The sequence below is a fragment of the Lagopus leucura genome, unplaced genomic scaffold, assembly GCF_019238085.1.
Source record: "Lagopus leucura isolate 7727_CA_CO unplaced genomic scaffold, USGS_WTPT01 Super-Scaffold_100002, whole genome shotgun sequence".
NCBI classification, from domain to species: Eukaryota; Metazoa; Chordata; class Aves; order Galliformes; family Phasianidae; genus Lagopus; species Lagopus leucura.
Genome location: NW_024962263.1, coordinates 38,637,710 through 38,658,698, shown reverse-complemented (window position 1 = coordinate 38,658,698; position 20,989 = coordinate 38,637,710). Strand labels below are relative to the sequence as shown.

The window sequence follows — 20,989 nt, the reverse complement described above, 5'->3', positions numbered from 1 at the left end:
ACTTTGATCAAATGTCACGCACTATAATAGTAAGATTTTTTTAAACACTGTTTCTAAAATAATAAACTCAGAGATGTAATGCTGGTCCATTTGAAGAATTGGTAACTCAAAATAAAATGAACCCTCTTATCTTGCCTTTATTTATCCCTATCACAGAAAAGGTCGCTATCTCCAACATGTCCAAAACATCTGTGTATCTTGACTTAGGTAAATTAAAGTACAAATATCATTCTAAATTAAAGGTCCTCTCCACAAAAAGTTTTCCCTTCCTTTTGCCCTAATGTCATAACCAAAGTAGTTGTCAAATAATTGTGATTCTTTGATATCTACTAATATGTGTTAAAGTTTAGGTTAAAAATGACAGCTTAAAATTTCTGGAAAAATGGAAATGTATGCCAGCCACCAAAAAGCCAGTTTGTTATAGCAATCATCAATAAAAAAAACTAAATGGAACACCCTTTGATTAGCAGCACAGATTTTCTCCTCAGTATTTGCTGCCATTGATGAAAAAGTTTATGAAATGGTTTCAAGTAGAATTCATTTTAATTAAGTGATATTCTAGCTTTGCTACTAAGACGTAGATAGACAATTGTGGAGAAATCCACAGCTGAGAGGAAAATAAACTATTTTTCAATGAATTGACCCTATTTATCTTTTTGGCCTGTGTCAGATATGCAAACTCTAACAAATATTTTAAGTTGAAGTTGTGAAGCTACAGGCTATAACAGTTTATTAAGGGTAGGGTTGGTGTTCTGTTTACACCTCAGCCCAGCTGCAGTAAACAAGGTTTACTAGATTAGAGAGTTTGCTGGATGGAAAAAAGGTTTGGTCCTGTATGTGGACTGCCAAATGGTACCTCTGAGTCTTAAGGCTGGACACTTACATGATAGATGACCACCTGGGTTGTAAGATTAGGGAAAACATCCAGGAGTAAAGAAGAAAACAATTTAATTGAGGAGCATGAACTATCCTTTTGAAAAATGATTTTGTATTTGGAACTGTGATGCAACTGATCATTTTTCCTTAACTCATAAATTTACTGACTATCAATAGTATCCATATAGTTTTCTTGGTTACTCTTTCTTTAAAGAAAATTAAGATTTGAATTTAGGATCAGTCTATTACTAGAAAAATTAGGACGTCTCTGTTTTGCAATGATGATTCTCTGAAAGAATGCTTATTCTTCAAAAGACATCCTCTTTCTCTATAAATATCTGGAAATCTTTACTGTTGATCTTTCAGTTCATTATATTTCCTTGCAACTGATTTTCCTACATGTAGCTTTATTCACATAGTTAAAGAACCTTTGTTAGCCTGCATATTCTTTTAAAAATATTTTGTGCAAAAATCTCCCACTAAACATAGAACTTATGGAAACTCAAATTTTTTGAGAAAAAAAGAGTAAAGAAATAATGATAACAGTAGCTGTTTTAAAAGTTCTTTTTCTTCTATGAGATTAAAGAAAAAGTAATTAGTACAAAGGAAGTAGATAAGTATCATCATTTTCTATTGTTGATTACAGTCAAATAGGATGAGTGCAGAAAGATTTGGCATTAGAATTTCTGCCTAATTTTTTTTTGTTTACTTGTTTGTTTGTTTTTGTTTCTAGAGGATATATGTGTTTGAATGGGTAAATCTTCAGTTTAAGACAGAGTCAATTAGATTCAGACACTGGCTTTTGTGTGTCTCACAAATGGTAGAGTCTTTGCTACATCAGTAGATTCTTACAGTGAACAAGCCTTTCTAAGCTTGCAGGATTTCCAAAATTTCCGTGTTGAGACTGCAGAGCCTGTAATTGCTTTCATCTTGTATTGGTTTGAAGTTCTTGAAGGAGGCAAGAGCAAGGAGTAAATGCATAACTGTCTGTGAGGTTTATAAGTACTTTTCTTATATTTGCACACACGGTAAGCTTCACTGGCAGGATTTAGACACTTTGCAAATGTGTTAAGCCTGGCTTTGTCAAAGAGTACAAGGTGTCAAATACTCATTATTATATCCTTCTACTCAAAAGCTTGAGAGACTGGAAAGTTTAAAATAGATCTCAGTATGAAATTGCATTACAGAGCAATCTGTAAAATCAGTTTGATGTACAGAATCAAAACTCTTAGTTATTTGTGAACATAACACTGATGTATTTTAAGTGTCCTGTAACAGATAAATGACTTGATGGATTAACTAACAGTTTTCTTTTTAAACTTCCCATCTATTTAATGTAAAATTTCAGACTGAGAGTAACATTCTCTGTTCAAAAATATTATCGTCCACAAGAAATAAAAATAGAATTTGAGATAGAATTGCAATCATAATACTTTGTCATTGACACTACAGGAAAAGAGGTCACACACGTGGGTTAGTTAGGTCATAACTTAAGTGAATAAATTTATCTTATGAAGGATGACTTTTGGTCAGAATTCATCCCAGCAGGTCTCATCCTTTCTTATCTGTACTATTTTATAAAGGGTCTCATTTATTCCTCTCTTTTTCCAAACCTTCAGCCTTGTCCCAAAATCCATTTACAATTTTCTACTGACCTGAGGACAGAAAAGATGAGGAAAATGGATGATGCACAAACTATATAAGACATAAAAGATTTAAGAATTTTTCCCGAATCTTTCCTGAATATGTCCAAATAAAACAGATCAGAGTGCAACTTCTGTAAAATTCACCCTGGTCACTTATTAGTACAGCTTCTTGTTGAAGAGTAATTTCTGGATTTGTTGCTCTCATATTTATGTGAAAAACTGTTTTCAGTTGGAAAATGATCACTCTCTGTGACAAATACTGTTCTCTAATCTTTTCACTAAATCCTGTTTAACAGGGAATTTGATCCTCTGCTGAAGAGGGCATCTGCCAAATTGCTGTAATATTAATTTGCAACTTAACCTCCAAATGGTTCCCTAAGGTGTTGAGTGGAAGGTCTCAATGTTCCAGACAATCTGCCAGTGAGAAATAATAATCCTTTCTGCCTATCAAAAGATGGTGACCATGGCCAAGGCCCTGGCTCCCAAGTGTTGTCTTATTCTGCTCTCAGCATACATCATGGAAACAGTGAAGAAAAATAAAAAAATGGGAACTGACAAGGAGAATACAACACATAGGAGGTGGATCTTGAACGAGATTCTCAGAAATATACACCTTTTGCTAAGCAGATAAACATCTTTTCTTACTAATTCCTGTTAACATATAGACAGTTCTTTTAGATACATTATATGGCAGATGATTACCAGAAATAGTACTAAAACATTGCAGATACAGTGTGAAGTGAATAGTTTTTAAAGGAATTTAGTGGGAACTCTCAGATGTTTGTTGTCTGTCTTAGCTGAAATATAAACTCTTTAGTTTTCTCTTGTATATAAGTGTAACTAATTTTGTAGGATAAAATTATATATAGGTGTCTAATATTAAAAGATACAATGCATACATATGTGTTATATTTTAATCTCTAGCTGCTTATCATTTATAATTTTAATATGTTGACTTAAAAGGGAAGTCAATATTTAATACTTAGACATATTTCAGACATTGTCATTATTAAGAACGTTTCATTTCTCTCACATATTCTCCATTAACTAAACTCAGAAATAAAGAAGTGAGCTACTGAGTGATATGGGCTTTATCGCTTAAAGACAGAGAACATTTGGGAAGTCCAAATAACTGAAACTACTGGTTTACAAATAGGACCTTATTTTTCAGGCTGAATTGCAGAAAAAAAAAGACTATTTATGCAAAAGACACCTCACACTCCTCACACTGTTCCAGTTGTATGTTGGCACTGTATGTTGAATATAGTTTGGATGTGTGGATTTTATATGTACGATAGTTTCTTAAATATTTGCAGGTACCTCTGTGGTTCAAGTGACAGCCACTGATGCTGATGATCCTACTTATGGCAATAGTGCCCGAGTGGTTTACAGCATATTGCAAGGACAACCTTACTTTTCTGTGGAACCAAAGACAGGTAATTTTCTACAAATTCTCTTTACCGTAATGCTGAGAAAGTAGAAAAAGTGCATTAAAACATGCTGGGAACTTGTTAGTGTAGTCTCTTGGTTAATTGAATACAGTAGAGCTTTGTTGCTCTTTTGTATTTCTGAGTAGATTTTAAAAATCACACTAGTTATGTGATAAGCTTACATTTTTTGAATGGAAATTTTTATCTCCTTGTCAATCTTCTAGCTCACTGATCTACTGTCTATTGCAGTATTTCTGAACAATAAAAAATTGAAGATGCTGTGAATATGTTTTATTTTCAGATTGTTCTGTAAATGTACAAATATCACCTTCTCATCAGATTTCCTACACTATAGATTTATGCCATGACTGACTCTTCATTTTTCTTTTTAAAATAGAGTTTTGTTGTGGAAAATATATCTTTTCTTCATCAGTTTGAGCATTAAAGCATAGTACTTCCCATTCTCATTTGACACACTATTTTACTGCTACTTTCAAAACATCATTTTTGAAGCATTTTTTTAATTATTATTTTTATAAATTTTGTGAATATTGCTAGCCATAGGAAAATGCAGTCCTTATTCCTCAGTTTTAACAAACATTGTCCTTCCTGTTGTATATTTTGTTCAGTTGTGGAACCCTCACTACAAAAAGGACTTTGAGTTGCTCAAGCACATGCAGACAGAGCATCAAAGCTGGTAAAAGGACTAGAAAACACGACATATAAGGAACTACTGAGGGAATTGGGGATGTTTTGTTTGGAGAATAAGAGACTGAGGGGAGAACTCCTCTGTCTCTGTAACCAAATAAAAGAAAGTTGTAGCAAGGAAAGCATCTGTCCCTTTTTTCAGTGATAAGTGAAGTTACACCAGGGGAGATCTAGATTGGGTATCAGGAAGAATTTCCTCATGTAGAGGATGATCAAGCACTGGAATGGGCTGCCCAGGAAAGTGGTAGAGTGCCTGCCCCTGAGGTATTTAAAAGACTGTGATATTTAAAAAGCTGTGGCTATGTGAAATGTGGTTTTCTGATGGGAATCAGTAGGTCAGGTTGATAGCTGGACTTCGTGATTCTAAAGGACTTTTCCAAATAATATGATTCTGTGGCTTGATGATTTTACAGCATCATTTCGCACAGTGTTTAAAAAAAAAAAAAAATCAATTTGCTTAATTTCAGTCTCCTACATGGAGGAAAATTATAATCTGCATTTCAGAGATGGATAAGCCACAGCAAAAGAGAAACAGAATATTTACCCTATTTGTCATTTAAAAATCAACCAATGAAACAAAAAGAACTGCTGGGTAACAGGTCTGAATCCTAATGTTATGACTAAAACGTCACACTCTATTTAACAGCACCTAAACTTGCAGAAATCAGTGGTATCAAAACATTAACATATCTATGCATTCATATATTTATAAACCTCCATATATTCATGAAAAGGTTCATCCTCTACAGGATTATATAGTACTTTCTTTTTCTCCAACAGATATGGTGTATAGTAGGCTTTTTTTTTGTCTCTCCTTTTTCTTTAAGAATTCTTTAAGAATTGAGACTGAAATGTTTTCATACATTTTCATTTTGATGTTGTACTCAAATTTCCTTTATGCGTGATAATTAGCTCCCAAATGGTTGGTTATCATTGCTTGGCAATTTAAATGTAATAGAAAAACAAACGGGCTAGGTAAACTAATGTAGAGATAATAAACTTATGAAATTGTATGTTAATTGTGTTTTTAAAAGTCTTGTCAAATAGGTGAAATAATGCCAGAATATCTGTGAAGTAAATGTTTCAGCCCATGGCAAGTCCTGAATTCAGAAGGGAAGAAAGAAATAAAACTGTGACTAAACATTCAGCAAATATCAGATGAAGAGTTATGTGCCCTAGTGTGCCTCTCCTTTATTTAGATTGTTTATGTTTCCTTTACTGCTGACACTGAATGCTGTTGGAGTATGTAGCTGCCTCTCTGGAAATCAGAGCTAGCAGTTCCACTATGTGCCAGGCATGAAATATTCATAAAGTCATCACATTTTGAATAGCAATATTTATTTTCTGATCTATATCAACTGAACTGAAAGAATGAAGCATGGATCTTTCTTTAAGTTTACATTTCAAATCAAATAATTACAAATTGTATGCAGATTATCAAATGGATATTAAAAAAATACTACAGATACTACAGTATTTCCTTTAATAAATCAGGACATCTTAATTACATTAATGTTTTCAAAATAGTTATTTATTAAGCAAATATTTGGTGAAATAAGGTAATTTCATATATATGCAAAGTGTGGCATGATATCAATATTAGTAAGTCTTAATGTGGTGAATGACTATTCAAGACACTGTGAAATAATTTTGAACTTGAAATCTTAAAAATGAGTACAGAATATTCTGTTCTTAGCTGTAAGACAATGGGAAATCAAACACAGAAGAGTACATCTTCCAGGAAAGGAAGTGTCATGCAAATAACTATAGTTCAAGGAGAAGTAAACATGGTCGTGGACCCAAAGAATGTACTACAAACTAAAACACGCTGTTTTTGGACTACTTAAAGTAAGCTTGTAGCATAGCAGTTTATTTCCTAGTAAAATATTGTAATATCAGAGTTGAAGTTATTTCCTCCCTTTTTGCAGTCATTGGTCTGCTGTTACCTTTTAGGGTCAAACTCAGTTTTCACATTAATGTATTTACTTCTGCAACTATTGACATAGCTTGTATTGCTGCAGGTATTATCAAAACTGCCCTTCCAAATATGGATAGAGAAGCCAAGGACCAATATCTGCTAGTTATTCAAGCAAAGGACATGGTTGGGCAAAATGGTGGTTTATCAGGAACAACATCAGTAACTGTCACTCTGACTGATGTTAATGACAACCCACCCCGCTTCCCACGACGTAAGTTACATGAATTGTAGCATTATTTCTAAACATTGCTATTTCCTTTACTTTTTATGTTATACCTAAAGAGAACAGAAATACTTGACTTCCTTATTAAATATTTGAAAATCTCTCAGAGCAAGTTCTATTGTTATTATTATTATTGCTACAGCTACTACTACTACTTTGGAAAAATCTTTTTTCTTTACCTATTTCAGATCAGTTGAAATGAAGTTATATAGAGCAGGTGCATTTATTGATGTACTTTGCTTCTTCACTACAAATAAGAGGACAAAAAATAAACACCTTAAAACTTTTCTATCTTTTGTCAGCTGGACTTCAGAATGAACAATTTCTTACTTAACTGTTAGTCCTTCCTTTGTCACTTCAGCAGGATTTATCTTGTGCATGGAGTTTCCTAAGAAACTGCAGATCTGTAAAGTCATCTTCCCTCAACTATCTCTAACCAAAGTGGCTATCATCCCAAGCAAAGAAGGGAATACACAGTTGTAATGTCATAACTGTTTATAAGTAACATTATGTCTGGTATGATTTTTATTTTATTATTATTTTTTAATTTACACTATCTTATAAAGTCCTCACAAAATTAAGTTAAAGTAATGGCGGAATATATTAACTCTACTCAACTCCAATGATATAAACCAGACTTCCTGCCACTAAGAATTTGAAACAATGATAGAATAACAGAAGTTGTTTTTGAAAGTGAAGATATTATTGCCTTTTGACTGCAGATATCTTTTTGACAGCATATATATGGTTTTATATTTGAATGAAAATACTGGAATATTCAAGATTGCAGGTGGTGACTTTACTTTTAAAGAAATGATTGTACCTTGGTTTCTAGTCATATTAGGAGTGTAAGCTCCCTAATCAAGATGTAGATTTATAAGATGATAAGGCTTTGTACCAATTTTACTTAATATATTTGCTTTATTTCCTTTATTTGTGGAAAACAAGTTGCATTGTTTACCTTGGAAAATTGCAGGCATTTGTATGACTAAGTGTTAAATAAAATTTATGCATCTTTGTCTTGGATTTCTCTCTCATAGAAGAAAAAAAAAAAAACCATCATAACAAAAACCTAGAAAAGAAATTTAAAAAATCATATTGTAAACTGAAACACATTTTCTGGTAGCCTGAGTAAATATTCAGTTGCATGAATATAGATTACATTTTAGCTTACAGACTCAGAAATCTCTGAATTTGTTATATTTCTGAATTTCGCAGGATCATATCAGTATAATGTCCCAGAATCTTTACCTGTGGCATCTGTAGTGGCCAGAATAAAAGCTGCCGATGCAGATGTGGGACCCAATGCTGAAATGGAGTATAAGATTGTAGATGGTGATGGTTTGGGAGTATTCAAAATTTCTGTAGACAAAGACACCCAGGAGGGAATCATCACAATCCAGAAGGTAAGTCTGAATTTTCTGACTGATTATGTTTGAAGCTGGGCAAGATAAGGGAAGGAAATGTGAAGGTACGTGTGAAAATTGTTGTGATTTTTTTGTTGCTGTTTTTTCTGTTTGTTTGTTTGTTTTATTGGGGTTTATATTTGTTTGTTTCTTGGTTTTTAAAAATTCTCCAGCACAAATAGAAATCTCAAATTTTCTCTCATTTCTTTTTACATTAAAGAAAAATGTATGTCTTACAGTAGAAACGTAAGGTCAGAATTCAAAATGAATCCAAAGCATAACTTTAAGAAACAAAAAATTCTCTTTGATTAATCATGTTCTGTACAGGAGATATGCAGTATTATCAATATTTATTTATTGGTAAGACTAGCTGTTTTGTAAGAAAATATTTTATTTCCTATATTAATCCGCAGCCCCAAAATATTAAAACAAATATTTTCCTTTTAGCTTTCTATATGTGCAGTTAAGTAACTAACAATTTAAAAAGAAAAACCGTGTTTACATAAAAATATTAAAACTCAGTTTTTTTGCATTTCTGCAACACATTTTAAATGGTATCCTTTTTTAAAATAAGTGTGGACTGAAATATTTTGGCAGAAAATTTTAGTTTTGAGGAGAATGATAAAACAAAAAAAGAAAATCTTGCACAGAAGAGCACGTTGTGAATATTTATCACTGGCAATGCTAAAAGTACATGGTCCTATCTCTCCTAAGTTATTTAATATCCTGTAAAATATAAGACTGATTTAGTATTTTAGAATTAGTATATTCCTGAACAAACACCTATTCTTACAGTTTGTTTGATTATTTGGATAATATTTCTTACAGAGTTACTCTTTAATCTTTGCAAATTTCATGCAACAATTTTCTTTTTTTTTTCCTTCCAAAGTACCAATATCTTTCTAAAGTAATATAAAATTTCAGTACCACATCTTCCTTGAAATAAGTTAATACTGCATGATGTGGCATAGTAACGGGCTAATTCTCTGATGCCGTGAACACCAGCTGAGAGCTGGTAACCATCTGTAGATGTCAGTGAAAATGCAGGACATTCAGCAATTTTGACAGGCTCTAATAAATGTAATATAAATCATTTTTTTCAAGGGAAAAGCAATTGTCTGAGTCTTCTTGCAGACTGCTAATTCCTTCTTAGCGCATTTGAAATACAAGTGATGAAAAATTAATCCATTCTTTGTACAACAGCCGAACTCAGTGTGGATACTTCAACTTGTTCATTTTAAGATTTTTGAGGAAAGATCTGGAAGTGTTATGGCCACCCGAGAGGGAGGGTGTTTATCGGTATCACAGAAAGCAACACAGACAGTTGGGATTGTCAGCAGACTAGTTTGGGAGCTTATAAAAACATTTTAATTTTCAATCTATAGTTGTAGTCACCAATGCTTTTTCTGGGACTCTCTTAATTCTAGTGCACCAATAATTGTCCAGCAGAAAAATAATTGTCATTTATTATTTCTATAATCACTTTCATTAGGGAACTGAAATGATTGTTTCAGTACTGAGTGTTTGTGAAAAGAATTTGCCTATGATATGGCTACCTGACTGCAATTTTTGACCGAAAGAAAAGCCCAAGGTTTGCAAATAATATTTAAACCTAGTAAATGCTGCTGTGATTTGACAAAATAATTCAGAATTTTTTCTTTGCAACATTACAAATTTTCTCTCATTTTCCTACCATTATTAAATACATTACCCCTGTTGTATTCAAACATAAATCCTCATGCTGAAGGGCACCTCCCAAATCTCTAGATGCTATTAGGTCTCTATTTGGATTCCAGGGAACTTAAATACCTTGCTCAAGGATGAAAGATCTTTCCTATTAACCTTGTAAATAAAATAGTACAGAGAGTCGACTGCAAGGGAAGAAAGAAGTAGCCACAAAAAACTGCAGCTTCTCCTCTTGAGGACAGGCACATGGAATACCATTAATGAGTGTTCATATGTTAAATGGGCTTCAGCTACAAAGGCTAGCCTGACAGAGTCAAGCAGACATGATCCTTGCATGATGATGTGAGCTTTTTAGTAAGGAATGAGGGAAGAAACCGTAGCATGATAACTGTGTAAACATTTTACTACCTGGCACAGGAAGTTCTGAACACTTCTGAGAGCCATTTGTTCTTTCCTTTTCATACCCCTTAATTCAGCTGAGACACTGAGAAACAACTCAGCCTCCAAATGTGTGCCTATCATTTTAAACTTGTGCATGTCTATGCAGTCAGATAATATTTTCTCAATTCGCATCAAGCAGAAAGACTTCTGAAAAGGTATACTTCGGTTCTAAAAGCAAATATGCTCTTTAACTTTGCATACTTTTGCTGCAATCACATACACAAAGGCCACACATCCAAAACAAAGTAAGTATGACTGAGCATACAAAGGCAATACTCCATCCACTTTTGTGCTGGGTGTTGTGGAGGATGTTTAGCAATTGTTTATCAGAGCTTCACACACAAGCTGAAGATTTTATGCTCTGTTCCTAGGATAACCATTTTGAAACTATTTGAAAAGTGGACTCCCACACTACAAATTAAGTTTTTATTTTAACATGTAAGGAGAAAAAAAAAATTGTTAAAAAATATGTTAAGATTTAAGAATTCTGTGAGAAAATCGGGATTCTTTGTGCTCCGAGTGGAAGAAATATTAAATGAAAAATACCCAAGGATCAGCAAAAACTGCAATGCATGCATTTATGTATAGAAGGTAAAAAAATTCAACAAGTTTGAAAAAGACAGGTATCAATGACAGGGATAATATAAAAGATCAAATATCTAGGAATTTCCCAAAATTACTTGTCTGTAATGTCTTGACTAATTTGACTAATTTAACTAATTAATGACTATAGGTTTTTGGAGTGAAGGTTGAGAAAGTTTATGAATGCAGTTTGAATAGGTTTATCTATTTATTCATTCATGTGCATTTGCATACATTTTTCCTCTGTACCCCAAAGACTCTGAGACTTTAAAATACCAAAAGACAGGAAAAACAAGCATATATTTTTTTATTCTAACACTGATATTCATTGAAATATGTATTTTATTCTGCTTTCATTAAAAAAAAAAAGTATTGAACAATTTTACTTGTGTTAATGTAATTAAATATATAATGTCTAACTTGCACTGTAGTATATAACAAAATTCATTAACTGACTTCACATGCAAATAATTTATCTAACATGTATCTAGGAGGGCATATCAAATACAATAATACATAATATTAATAAAAATAATAATAAGCAAAATCTTCAGACTTGTCAAATGAAACATAAGCTCCTACTTTACTTTTCTTCTGTACAGAGCAATCTAAATATGTCACCTACTCATATTCCATGCTAGAGTTCTGATGTTGCAAATAATGTAACAGCTTGGTTATTCTCTAACTCCAAATTATTTCTTCCTCTTCAAACCCCAACTCAGTACACACAAGCACACTTTAGTGAATTCCTAAGTAAAGCTCAGTTAGGTGCCTAAATTACCATAAAAGAGGATTTAGAAGAACATCAATATTAGATGATCTTTTGGAAAAAAATCTCTCACAGCTTCTGAAATGGAACTGGATATTTATATTCTACAAAAGTATTTGAAAATTTTATCCTCATTTACAATGAGACTCAATTTTCCATCTGTAAAGTAGGATTAATTCCTTCCTATGATTTCATTTGTAATTCTCATTCTACTATAAATACTCTGTTTGTAAGGATGCAGATCTTTTGCATGTGAATAGTATATCATTCCACAGTGATGAGAGTTTTTGGAAGGAATTTTTCAGAAGATAATAGATTTTATTTTATTTTTTTTTAATGGATTTGATCGGTCTTTACTGTAACACACTTAGAACTGAAGAAACATTTATGGAAATGAATAATGTAACAAATTTTATAGTGTCCTTGTAAAACTATGTGTATACAAGTTCAAAATGAGTTCTTGTTGACTGTTTAAAGAATCCTGTTCATAAGAGAAATAAAGGGATTTTTGGCTTCATTACTCAGCAAATTAATATACAGACCATATAGAACTTCCACAGCTTTACTCCTAAAAATAGTGTACTGAGAGAGACATCATATATGTATGGTTTCAACTTCATTCACAAACTTGCAGTCTACGGTTAGTCTTCAGTAATAATAATAGCTGAGTTGCAAAATATCTTAAGATAAAATCTGATATACAATATGCATACTCCAACACCTTTATCGGTTACTTGGTGCTTCAAGTATGATAATAATAACTTAAAAGAGCAAAAGGCTGCATGGTATTTTTTTATTATACCTATCATGTGGAAGTTTTTGAAAGGATATAATATCTGATTCAAGCTGTTTGAAGCCTATAGAGAAATTTTATGGAGAACTTCATTGAAAAAAGTCTGAAGGCTCTGCTGAGAGCTGTCTTGTCTTACTGTAGCAAATGACAAGCATGAAGATTTCCCACTGTATTGTTATTGCTCACTTTATCTTCATTTCTTCCCCAAATACATGGCTCTACTATCACTATCACCAAACCATTTGAATGTAATCTAGAAAAATGTGAAAATAAGTTTTGCAAGTACTTTCTCATAGAAATAGAGATATAGATATTATTCTACAATCTGACGTTATTTTAAGAGTAATAATGGCAATTATAAAAATGAGGTTTTTATGTGTAAGCCTTTGACTGAAAAGCTATCTTTCTGTTAGTGTTAACATTTCTCTTTTTTTTTTTCCAGGTAAAAAATTTGCTTTCAATTCTATATCAGAGTTTACAGTGTAAGAACTTGAGCCTACCATGGTTCCTTTGAAATATAATGTGCATTTGTTTGATGTACCGCAGTTTTCAATATAAAACCTCCACTAGACTTAAAAATGGGATTTTCACCTCTGTAAAGTACATTATTAAAAAGTTACCATACAGTAAAAAATGAACATTACAAAAATAGGTTTCCTATGAAAGATAACTTCATATCCAGTCTCTGAAATATAGATAACTTGTTTTGTAATTTCCTTCACATAGGAAAAAATTCTTACCTCTTTGAAGAAAAAGACAGACAGAAAGAAAGTAAACACAAGAACACAAGCCTGCAGTTGAGAGAAAGATAAATGGTCCCGCACAGGACCTAATCAGTTAACATTAATGCACAGATATTAACGAAGCTGTGAGGATCTAGTCAGAGTACTGAAGAACTGATATATATACATTGTCCTTTCAGCCTTCCACAGTGATGTAGTGATTTGTAAGCTGCTGACTTGGTACTCCATTACTGGAATCTATGCTTTTGTTTTAAATGGAAATTATAACAGTATAGTCTGCAGGCTAGTTGAAAGTTGCTTACTAAATAAAAAGCATTAGTAATAACTGGATAAGAGAAAGGAAAAAAAAAAAAAAAGAACTTCTCAATTCATATCATCAGTCTTTTAGTCTGTAGTACATAATATCTTCATTGTATTGTGCATGATTTGTTGAAAGATTTCCTTCAGATCAAGAAAATTTGCACACTCACCATGTCTTAGAAATTTTGTTTATTTTCATGAACTGGAATATGCATCAAAGCTTGGTACTTTTCTATGAATCATAGAATCTGAGATTTGTATCTTATTGGAGTAGACTGAGGATGATGACTTCAGATTTATGGTCACTATCACATTCCACAGGAAAAACTAAAAAAAACTAACAGTAAATAAATTCTACTGTAAAGAACTAAGGAGAAAATAATAGTGTTGCAATTTATAATCTTCTATCATGTGATGATGCGACCTTGCCCTTACATTCTCTACCTCTTCTAAGCAGCAATAGTTTCATATCACATATGAGTACATCAGATTTTTTTTTTCTTTGTTTGTTTTCCACTAACAAAGAACTTTTACAATTTCATAAACTGTCAGCAGCTTTAGGTACCTGATATAAGGGAATTCAAGGGTAGGATTCATATTACTGAAAGCAGATGTTTACTTCTTTCAGCTATTGAGATTCATTTTCTACTGGCTGCTGAAAAACAGACAGTAAGTAGATGAGGTGATTTCTTCCCTAGAAGGACTTCTGCTCACAGTAAGCAATGTATGATAATTTTGAGAATATAATAATTTATATGGCTAACTTAGAGAAGGTAAAAATTGCCCTGAGTAAGCAGGCGTGTTAAACATCAACATCATTCGTTTTTCATCTTTTCCAATGAATGTATTCTCCTTAGTCCCTACAAATGCGAGATTCCACTCAAATATGTGAAACATAATGGTTTAAATGGATATGTAAAACTTACGTTAAATGCCCACATGGAAAAGAAATGATTTTATGATTTTTAATTAAAACACTAAATATCTCGTTTAGTCTTTTGAAATCGATACAGAAACATAAGAACATGTGCAAAATTTTCATTTAAATAATTTCTTCATAATTGTGCTTAGTTTAACAAAATTATGCTCTACACATACTTTGTATCAAATTCAATTTTTTCATCATTATTTTTTCTTAAGTAACAGTGATGTTGACATTAATATGTCATAAGAAGCTGTCTTGTCTCCATCTTCATTAATTCCACATGTTTGATTAAGTATTGCTGTAATTTAAACTGTCAGATTTTAACAGATATCAGTGATTAATGGAAATAAGTTAGCCTTCCCTTCTACAGTGTATGCAACTTCAAAGTCAAAATAGTAACTTGAAAATATAACAATCCCCAGAATAGGCAAAGTTTTGTGATACTGTTATGTTGAATCTTGGAGTCACAAGATATGTGATGTATGTAGGAATATTTAAGTAGAAAAATCACTACTTATTTTGCCTTATAACTTGGCATACACTGGATAGGTCTTTGTTATTTGTTTTTTGTGGTTGTTTTTTTCCTTTTTAACAGAAAGTAACAACAATAGGTCCTTCTTTTTATTCAGTGGAAAACATGCTGAAGTTTAGAATATTTAGGTGTCATGACAAAGTTTCAACTTTTCTATAGTACTAATCAGTTGTATCAGGCTACTCAAAGCATCATGGAAAGATTAAAAATAGAAGGTGTGCAACAGTACATATTAATATATGTATAGAAAAATAAGCAGTATGAAGAGTAGAGTATAAACTGGGCTAATCACTTGTATGTTTATTTATTTATTTATTTAAAACCCAACAGTTTCTAATGAAAATTAAGTTGCCACAGAGTTTTCTGTCTGCCGTGTCAGAGAGAATCATAGAATCATAGAACATCCCTAACTGGTAATCAACAACACCAGCTCTTGGCTCTATACAAGTCCACCCCAAAATCAAACCTTATGTCTGAGGGCAGCACCTAAACACTTCTTGAATTCTGGCAGCTGGGGACCATGACCACTGCCCTGGGCAGCCTGTTCCCACACCCACCACCCTCAGATGCAGAACCTTTGCCCTCCTCTGTCACAGCTCCATGCTGTTCCCTCAGATCTTGTCTCTGTCACCAGAGAGCAGAGCTCAGTGCTGCCCCTCACTCTTCTCATAAGAAGCTGTGGGCCTCCCTTCAACCTCCCCTCAGCCTCTTCTACTCGGGGCTTAAAAAGCCAAGGGACCTTGGCCATTTCTTATACATCTTGCCCTCTGGGCCCTTCACCTTCTTTTCCGCCCCCCTTTGGACACTCTCTAATAGTTTTAAGTCCTTCTTATATTGTGGCACCCAAACTGCATGCTGTGCTTGATGTGAGGCTACAAAGCACACAGAGTAGTGCAAGTCAATCCCTCCCCTCACCTGGTGGAAGTGCTGGGCCTGATGCACCCCAGGGTATAATTGCGACTTTCGGCTGACAGGGCACACTACTGACTCATGTACAACATGCATACTCATTTGAACACCTAAACTAAAGGTCAGCCTAATGTAACCCCATTTACTACAATCCCCTGAGACTGACCCCTCAGCCAATTAATCAATTTCCAAAACTGAATTCTGAATTGAATTATATAATTTGTTAAAAAATTCTGCTTTTTTATTCAACAAATATCAGACTTTTGTGAATGACACTCTTCAGGTCATAATTTCTGTAGTCCATACAACACCGTAACAGAAAAAAAAAATATTTCCATGTGCGTCTGTCTGTCTTCTCCCTAACTTTGCTGTTCATCTGGCAATATCATTTGCATTATTTTCTGAGAGATTTTTCATCTTAACATAGAATCATAGAATGGCTTGAGTTAGAAGGGATCTGAAAGCCATTCAGTCCCAAGCTGCTGCTGTGGGCAGGGCAGCTACCCACCAGATCAGGCTGCCCTGGTCCCAGTCCAACTTGGACTTGAATGCCTTCAGGGATGGGGCATCCACAACTTCTCCAGGCAGCCTGCGCCAGTGCCTACATCACATTACGTTTGCATTGTGGCTGTGAGGTGTGTTCCATGGCTCATATTTTGAAATCTGAAATATAAAGCCAAGATTAAGATTCAAAATAATGTCAGTAGCAATACACACTGACCAGTATCCAGTTGTATCAACTGTACTGCCCAGCGTTCAGACAGCATAACACTTTTTGGAGAACTGAATACTTAATGCAGGAAGTGAGCGCTTGCATGAAATGAAGATCATATACTTTCCTGTTCAGAAAAGATTTTTGCTGCCACATGAAGTTTATAAAAGTTTCCAAGTGTGATGCATTGCAATCTATTTTTCATTTCTAAATACAGGCTGTTTACAGCTGTATTGTAATGCCAGCTTAATCGCAGACTTTAAGATGCTCATTTGGGATTTATTTTACTGTAACTTGGTGGAAAACTTAGACCCTCAAATTTGTAGGTCAGCAGATGTGTATTTCACCTCTGCTACTCCTCTGAATGAGTGCAGGAATATTTTGCAGAGGCTGTCAGATTATTTTTCAGGCCCATTTTAGATATTTATGATTTGTTCAGGATCAGAAGTGTTGAAACCCTTTTTTAATCTGTCTTATGCACTTAGAAATCTAGTTTGAAAAGACAGTAGACTAATCAGACTGCAGTTTTGAAATGCTTGGGTCTTTTGTTTCTGTTCTTAATTTGCAATTGCAAAGAAATATTAAGCTAGGCATTTGCTGCAAGCTGACAGACTAAGAATCTAGATGCAAAGTAAATTCTTTTCATATTAATACGATGCTTTTCTTCAATAATTTCCTTCGGTGTCTGTGAAGTAAAAGATTTTTTGTTTCTGAAAAATTTTTTGTAATGGTACTGTTTTCTAGACCACAGTTATCCCATGAATGCTGGAGGATAATTTTGGAATTCTAATGTAACATTAATTCCAAAGGAAACTCAAAATTAATTGAAGAAAATAAAAGTGGAATAAAGGTGGAAACAAATTATAAAGATTTTGCTTAATAAATAAAACAAACAATCTTCAAGTGTCTTCTAAAAATCTTATCATATATGCAATGTAGTTTGATAGATTCCTACATTATCTCTACAGATTTGTACAGAACTTGAAGAAATAGTTGATAATTAATGTCAATGAATGCAAAAACAAAATAAATCAAAATAAAGTGTTTTCAGTGAGGTGTTTTCAGCAGTGAATAATATATTTATTTCTAATGTCTGGTTACTATGGCACATTGTACTTAATACTTATAAGAAAATATGAGTAAGACAAAAATAATTCATTCACAGCATTGAAATGATGAAGGAATATTTGATTCCCACTGAAGTCACAGAATGTTTTACTACTAACTCAGAGAAATCTTGTTTCATTCACAAAGCAGAATTTACACATTTATCTTTCCCATTACATCACTGAGGAATACTCACTAGAACAAATTTTAGTGGAACTAAAGGTTGTTCTTGAAAAATCCTATGCATACTTTTCTGCAACAAAAAAAGCATGGAATCACAGAATCACAAAATGGCCAGGGTTGGAAGGGACCTCAAGGATCATCAAGGATCCACCTCAAGGATCTCCAACCCCCCTACCACATGCAGGGCCACCAACCTCCACATTCAATGCTAGACCAGGATGCCCAGGGCCCTATCCAATCTGGCCTTGAACACCTCCAGGGATGGGGCATCCCCAGCCTCTCTGGGCAGCCTGTTCCAGCACCTCACCACTCTCTCTGTAAAGATTTTCCCCCTGACATCCAACCTAAATTTCCTCTCCCTCAATTTAAAACCATTTCCACTTGTCCTGCAGTTATCTACCCTTTCAAAGAGTTGATTCCCCTCCTCTTTGTAGGTACTTTAGGTACTGAAAGGCTGCAATGAGGTCACCCTGCAGCCTTTTTTTCTCCATGCTGAACAAACCCAGCTTCCTCAGCTGTCTGTCTTCATTGGGGAGGTGCTCCAGTCCCCTGATCATCTTTATAACAAAATATAACTCACAAATATTCACAAGTCTATTATCTTCCACTTTTTTGTTTGTTTCTTTTTTTTTTTTATTTAGCCAATTTAACATTTTTTTAACTACACTAATGCAGTAATGAAAAATAATTTTAGTATCTTATGATTACCTCATTGTCATTTGGGTTGTGTTTAATCAGACTGAGCAAGACACTGCAAACATAGTGCTTGGAGAGAGCTGAAAGAAGAGCCATACACTGTGCTCTGTCAATCAGAAGTACTGTTTGGATGAAGATGGCAAAACTCATTTTTTACTTTCTGACTGTCGTGAGTTTTGCAGCAATGTTATGGGGTAATACAATTTTCAAATAATTTTTCCTGCATAGGAGTTGGATTTTGAAGCTAAAACAAGCTATACCCTGAGGATAGAAGCAGCCAATATGCATGTTGATCCTCGCTTCCTAAGTCTTGGGCCCTTCAGTGACATGACAACAGTGAAGATAATCGTAGAAGATGTTGATGAGCCACCTGTGTTTACGTCACGTTTATACTCCATGGTGGTGTCTGAAGCAGCGAAAGTCGGCACTATCATTGGAACTGTTGCTGCCCATGATCCAGATGTCTCAAATAGTCCAGTCAGGTAATTAGAATTATAGTATGATACAATTACTTAGGTTGGAAAAGACTCAAGATTATCAAGTCCAACCATCTACCTGACATATTGATTCCCATCACTAAACCTCCTTAATGCTCCTTAGTGTCACGTCCACACATCTCTTAAATATCTCTGGGTTTCAGGAATTACCACTTATTTTTTTTTCCTTGCAGAAGGAGACAGAGATACTCTTTGCATATTTTTAGTTTTATACATATGAATTAATAACATTTCAAAAAGAAATATATTTAAGTCTCTGTAAAGAAGGTTGGTAAGAAAAACAAATAAATAAATTAGCAAAGATATAAATTCAGGATTCCAAAACAAAAATAATCCTCGTTATATTACCTATATTAATTTATTTGTAAATTTAGGAAGAATGTGTATAATCAAATTATGTTGTTTGTTCAGTTACAGACAAGATCTCCCTCTCTCTCTTTTCATTTTCTGATTGCATTATACACAAGAATGTAGTAGCACTCAAACTGTTTTACATGGCAAAGCACAACCAAGAACTCACAAGAAAAATATATAGCAATAAACTGTTTATGTTAGACAAATGGATAGGGTAAGACATCCTGTACTTGTCAGGATGATTAAAGGCAATAGTCTTCTCGCTTTTGTAAGTTCTGCTACAAATTAAATATCTTCAGTTGAAATAGAAACATATATGAACGGTATAGACACATGACGATCCTGAAGATCTTCCTTTTTTTTGGCATATGGAGGACTTGTAGACCTTCCATAATCTAATGTCAAAGAGCATAAGGAACCTGTCAGAAAACAAAATAAAAAAATAAATTAAAAAAAAATCAAATAAACTTTGATTTTATATTTTGCTACATCTGAGGGGGAAAAAAGATCTCAGAGGAAAAGACTAATCACCTGAATTAAAACACCACTGAGTTACTTGTTGCTCCTGTATGCATAGTAGTAATATTGTCAAAGGAACATAAGAAGGATCTGTAAGGTAGTATTGTAACTCAGGAATTCTGAGGACATAAATAGCTGTAGCAGGAAGACAATAATACAGTTGAAATTTAGTAGTAAGTTTCATTTGTTATTATTGTTTTTTTAGGGCAGCGTAGAAAACATCACATTTGGATGTCGTCTTTTTTGGTGATGCTAAATTTTTACTTTCATATGTAGAATAAGACCTTGTGAAACTGATAGCTCCATAATTTTTGAAGCAGGAATTCTAATTGTAAAAGTAAAGCATGTGTTTTATTCCTAGAGGTGATACAAGTGTTCTCTCTTTCATACATATATTTGCAGCAGATTCAAAATAGCTGCTTCCTATCATGAATAAACTAGTCCTAGACGGATGAGTTGGCAGGGATTTACTTGTGAAATTTATCTGTGATGATCTTTCTATGCTGTGGCAGTGTTTTCTGGCATGGATGTTAGCATGTGGTATATAATACAGTTTTGCAGAACTGTGTAGAGAGGATTAAATCCAGTTCCATAAGTTAAGTCCATGCTCTGTATGATTTTGACTCCTGTGAAAATCTAGGGATGAATTTATTGGCCCTGTTAAATGATTTTTGGTTTTTTGTTTTTTTTTAACAATTCCATCATAAAAAGCTGTTATATCACTGTTTAACTGACGTCTGGAAGATTTCTTGTGTTTCAAAGCTGTTTGGAATTTGAAGGAGATAAAAATGATTAATAGTGAGTGTTTCTCAATATGCTTATGAACTTGCTATATATGTTATCAGATGCACTGACAAACTATATAGAGATGTCCTGCATCTTTGTGATGTACGTAAGAGACCAGACTCTCCTAAAACAAGAATCTGTTAAAGGGGATTAAAGCATAAAGCTTTTCATGATCAATTTAAAAAGTT

At 33.6% G+C, this 20,989-nt stretch overlaps 1 protein-coding gene across 1 annotated transcript in view; it reads left to right on the top strand.

Moving 5' to 3' along the window:
• LOC122179313 (cadherin-7) overlaps positions 1 to 20,989 on the top strand; it is an 80,668-nt gene that overhangs the window by 40,592 nt on the left and 19,087 nt on the right. Inside the window, exons 4-7 of the mRNA XM_042870091.1 lie at positions 3,839 to 3,958; positions 6,682 to 6,849; positions 8,080 to 8,267; positions 18,874 to 19,127. Coding sequence (XP_042726025.1) covers positions 3,839 to 3,958; positions 6,682 to 6,849; positions 8,080 to 8,267; positions 18,874 to 19,127 — 730 coding nt within the window. The remainder of the gene's footprint in view (positions 1 to 3,838; positions 3,959 to 6,681; positions 6,850 to 8,079; positions 8,268 to 18,873; positions 19,128 to 20,989) is intronic.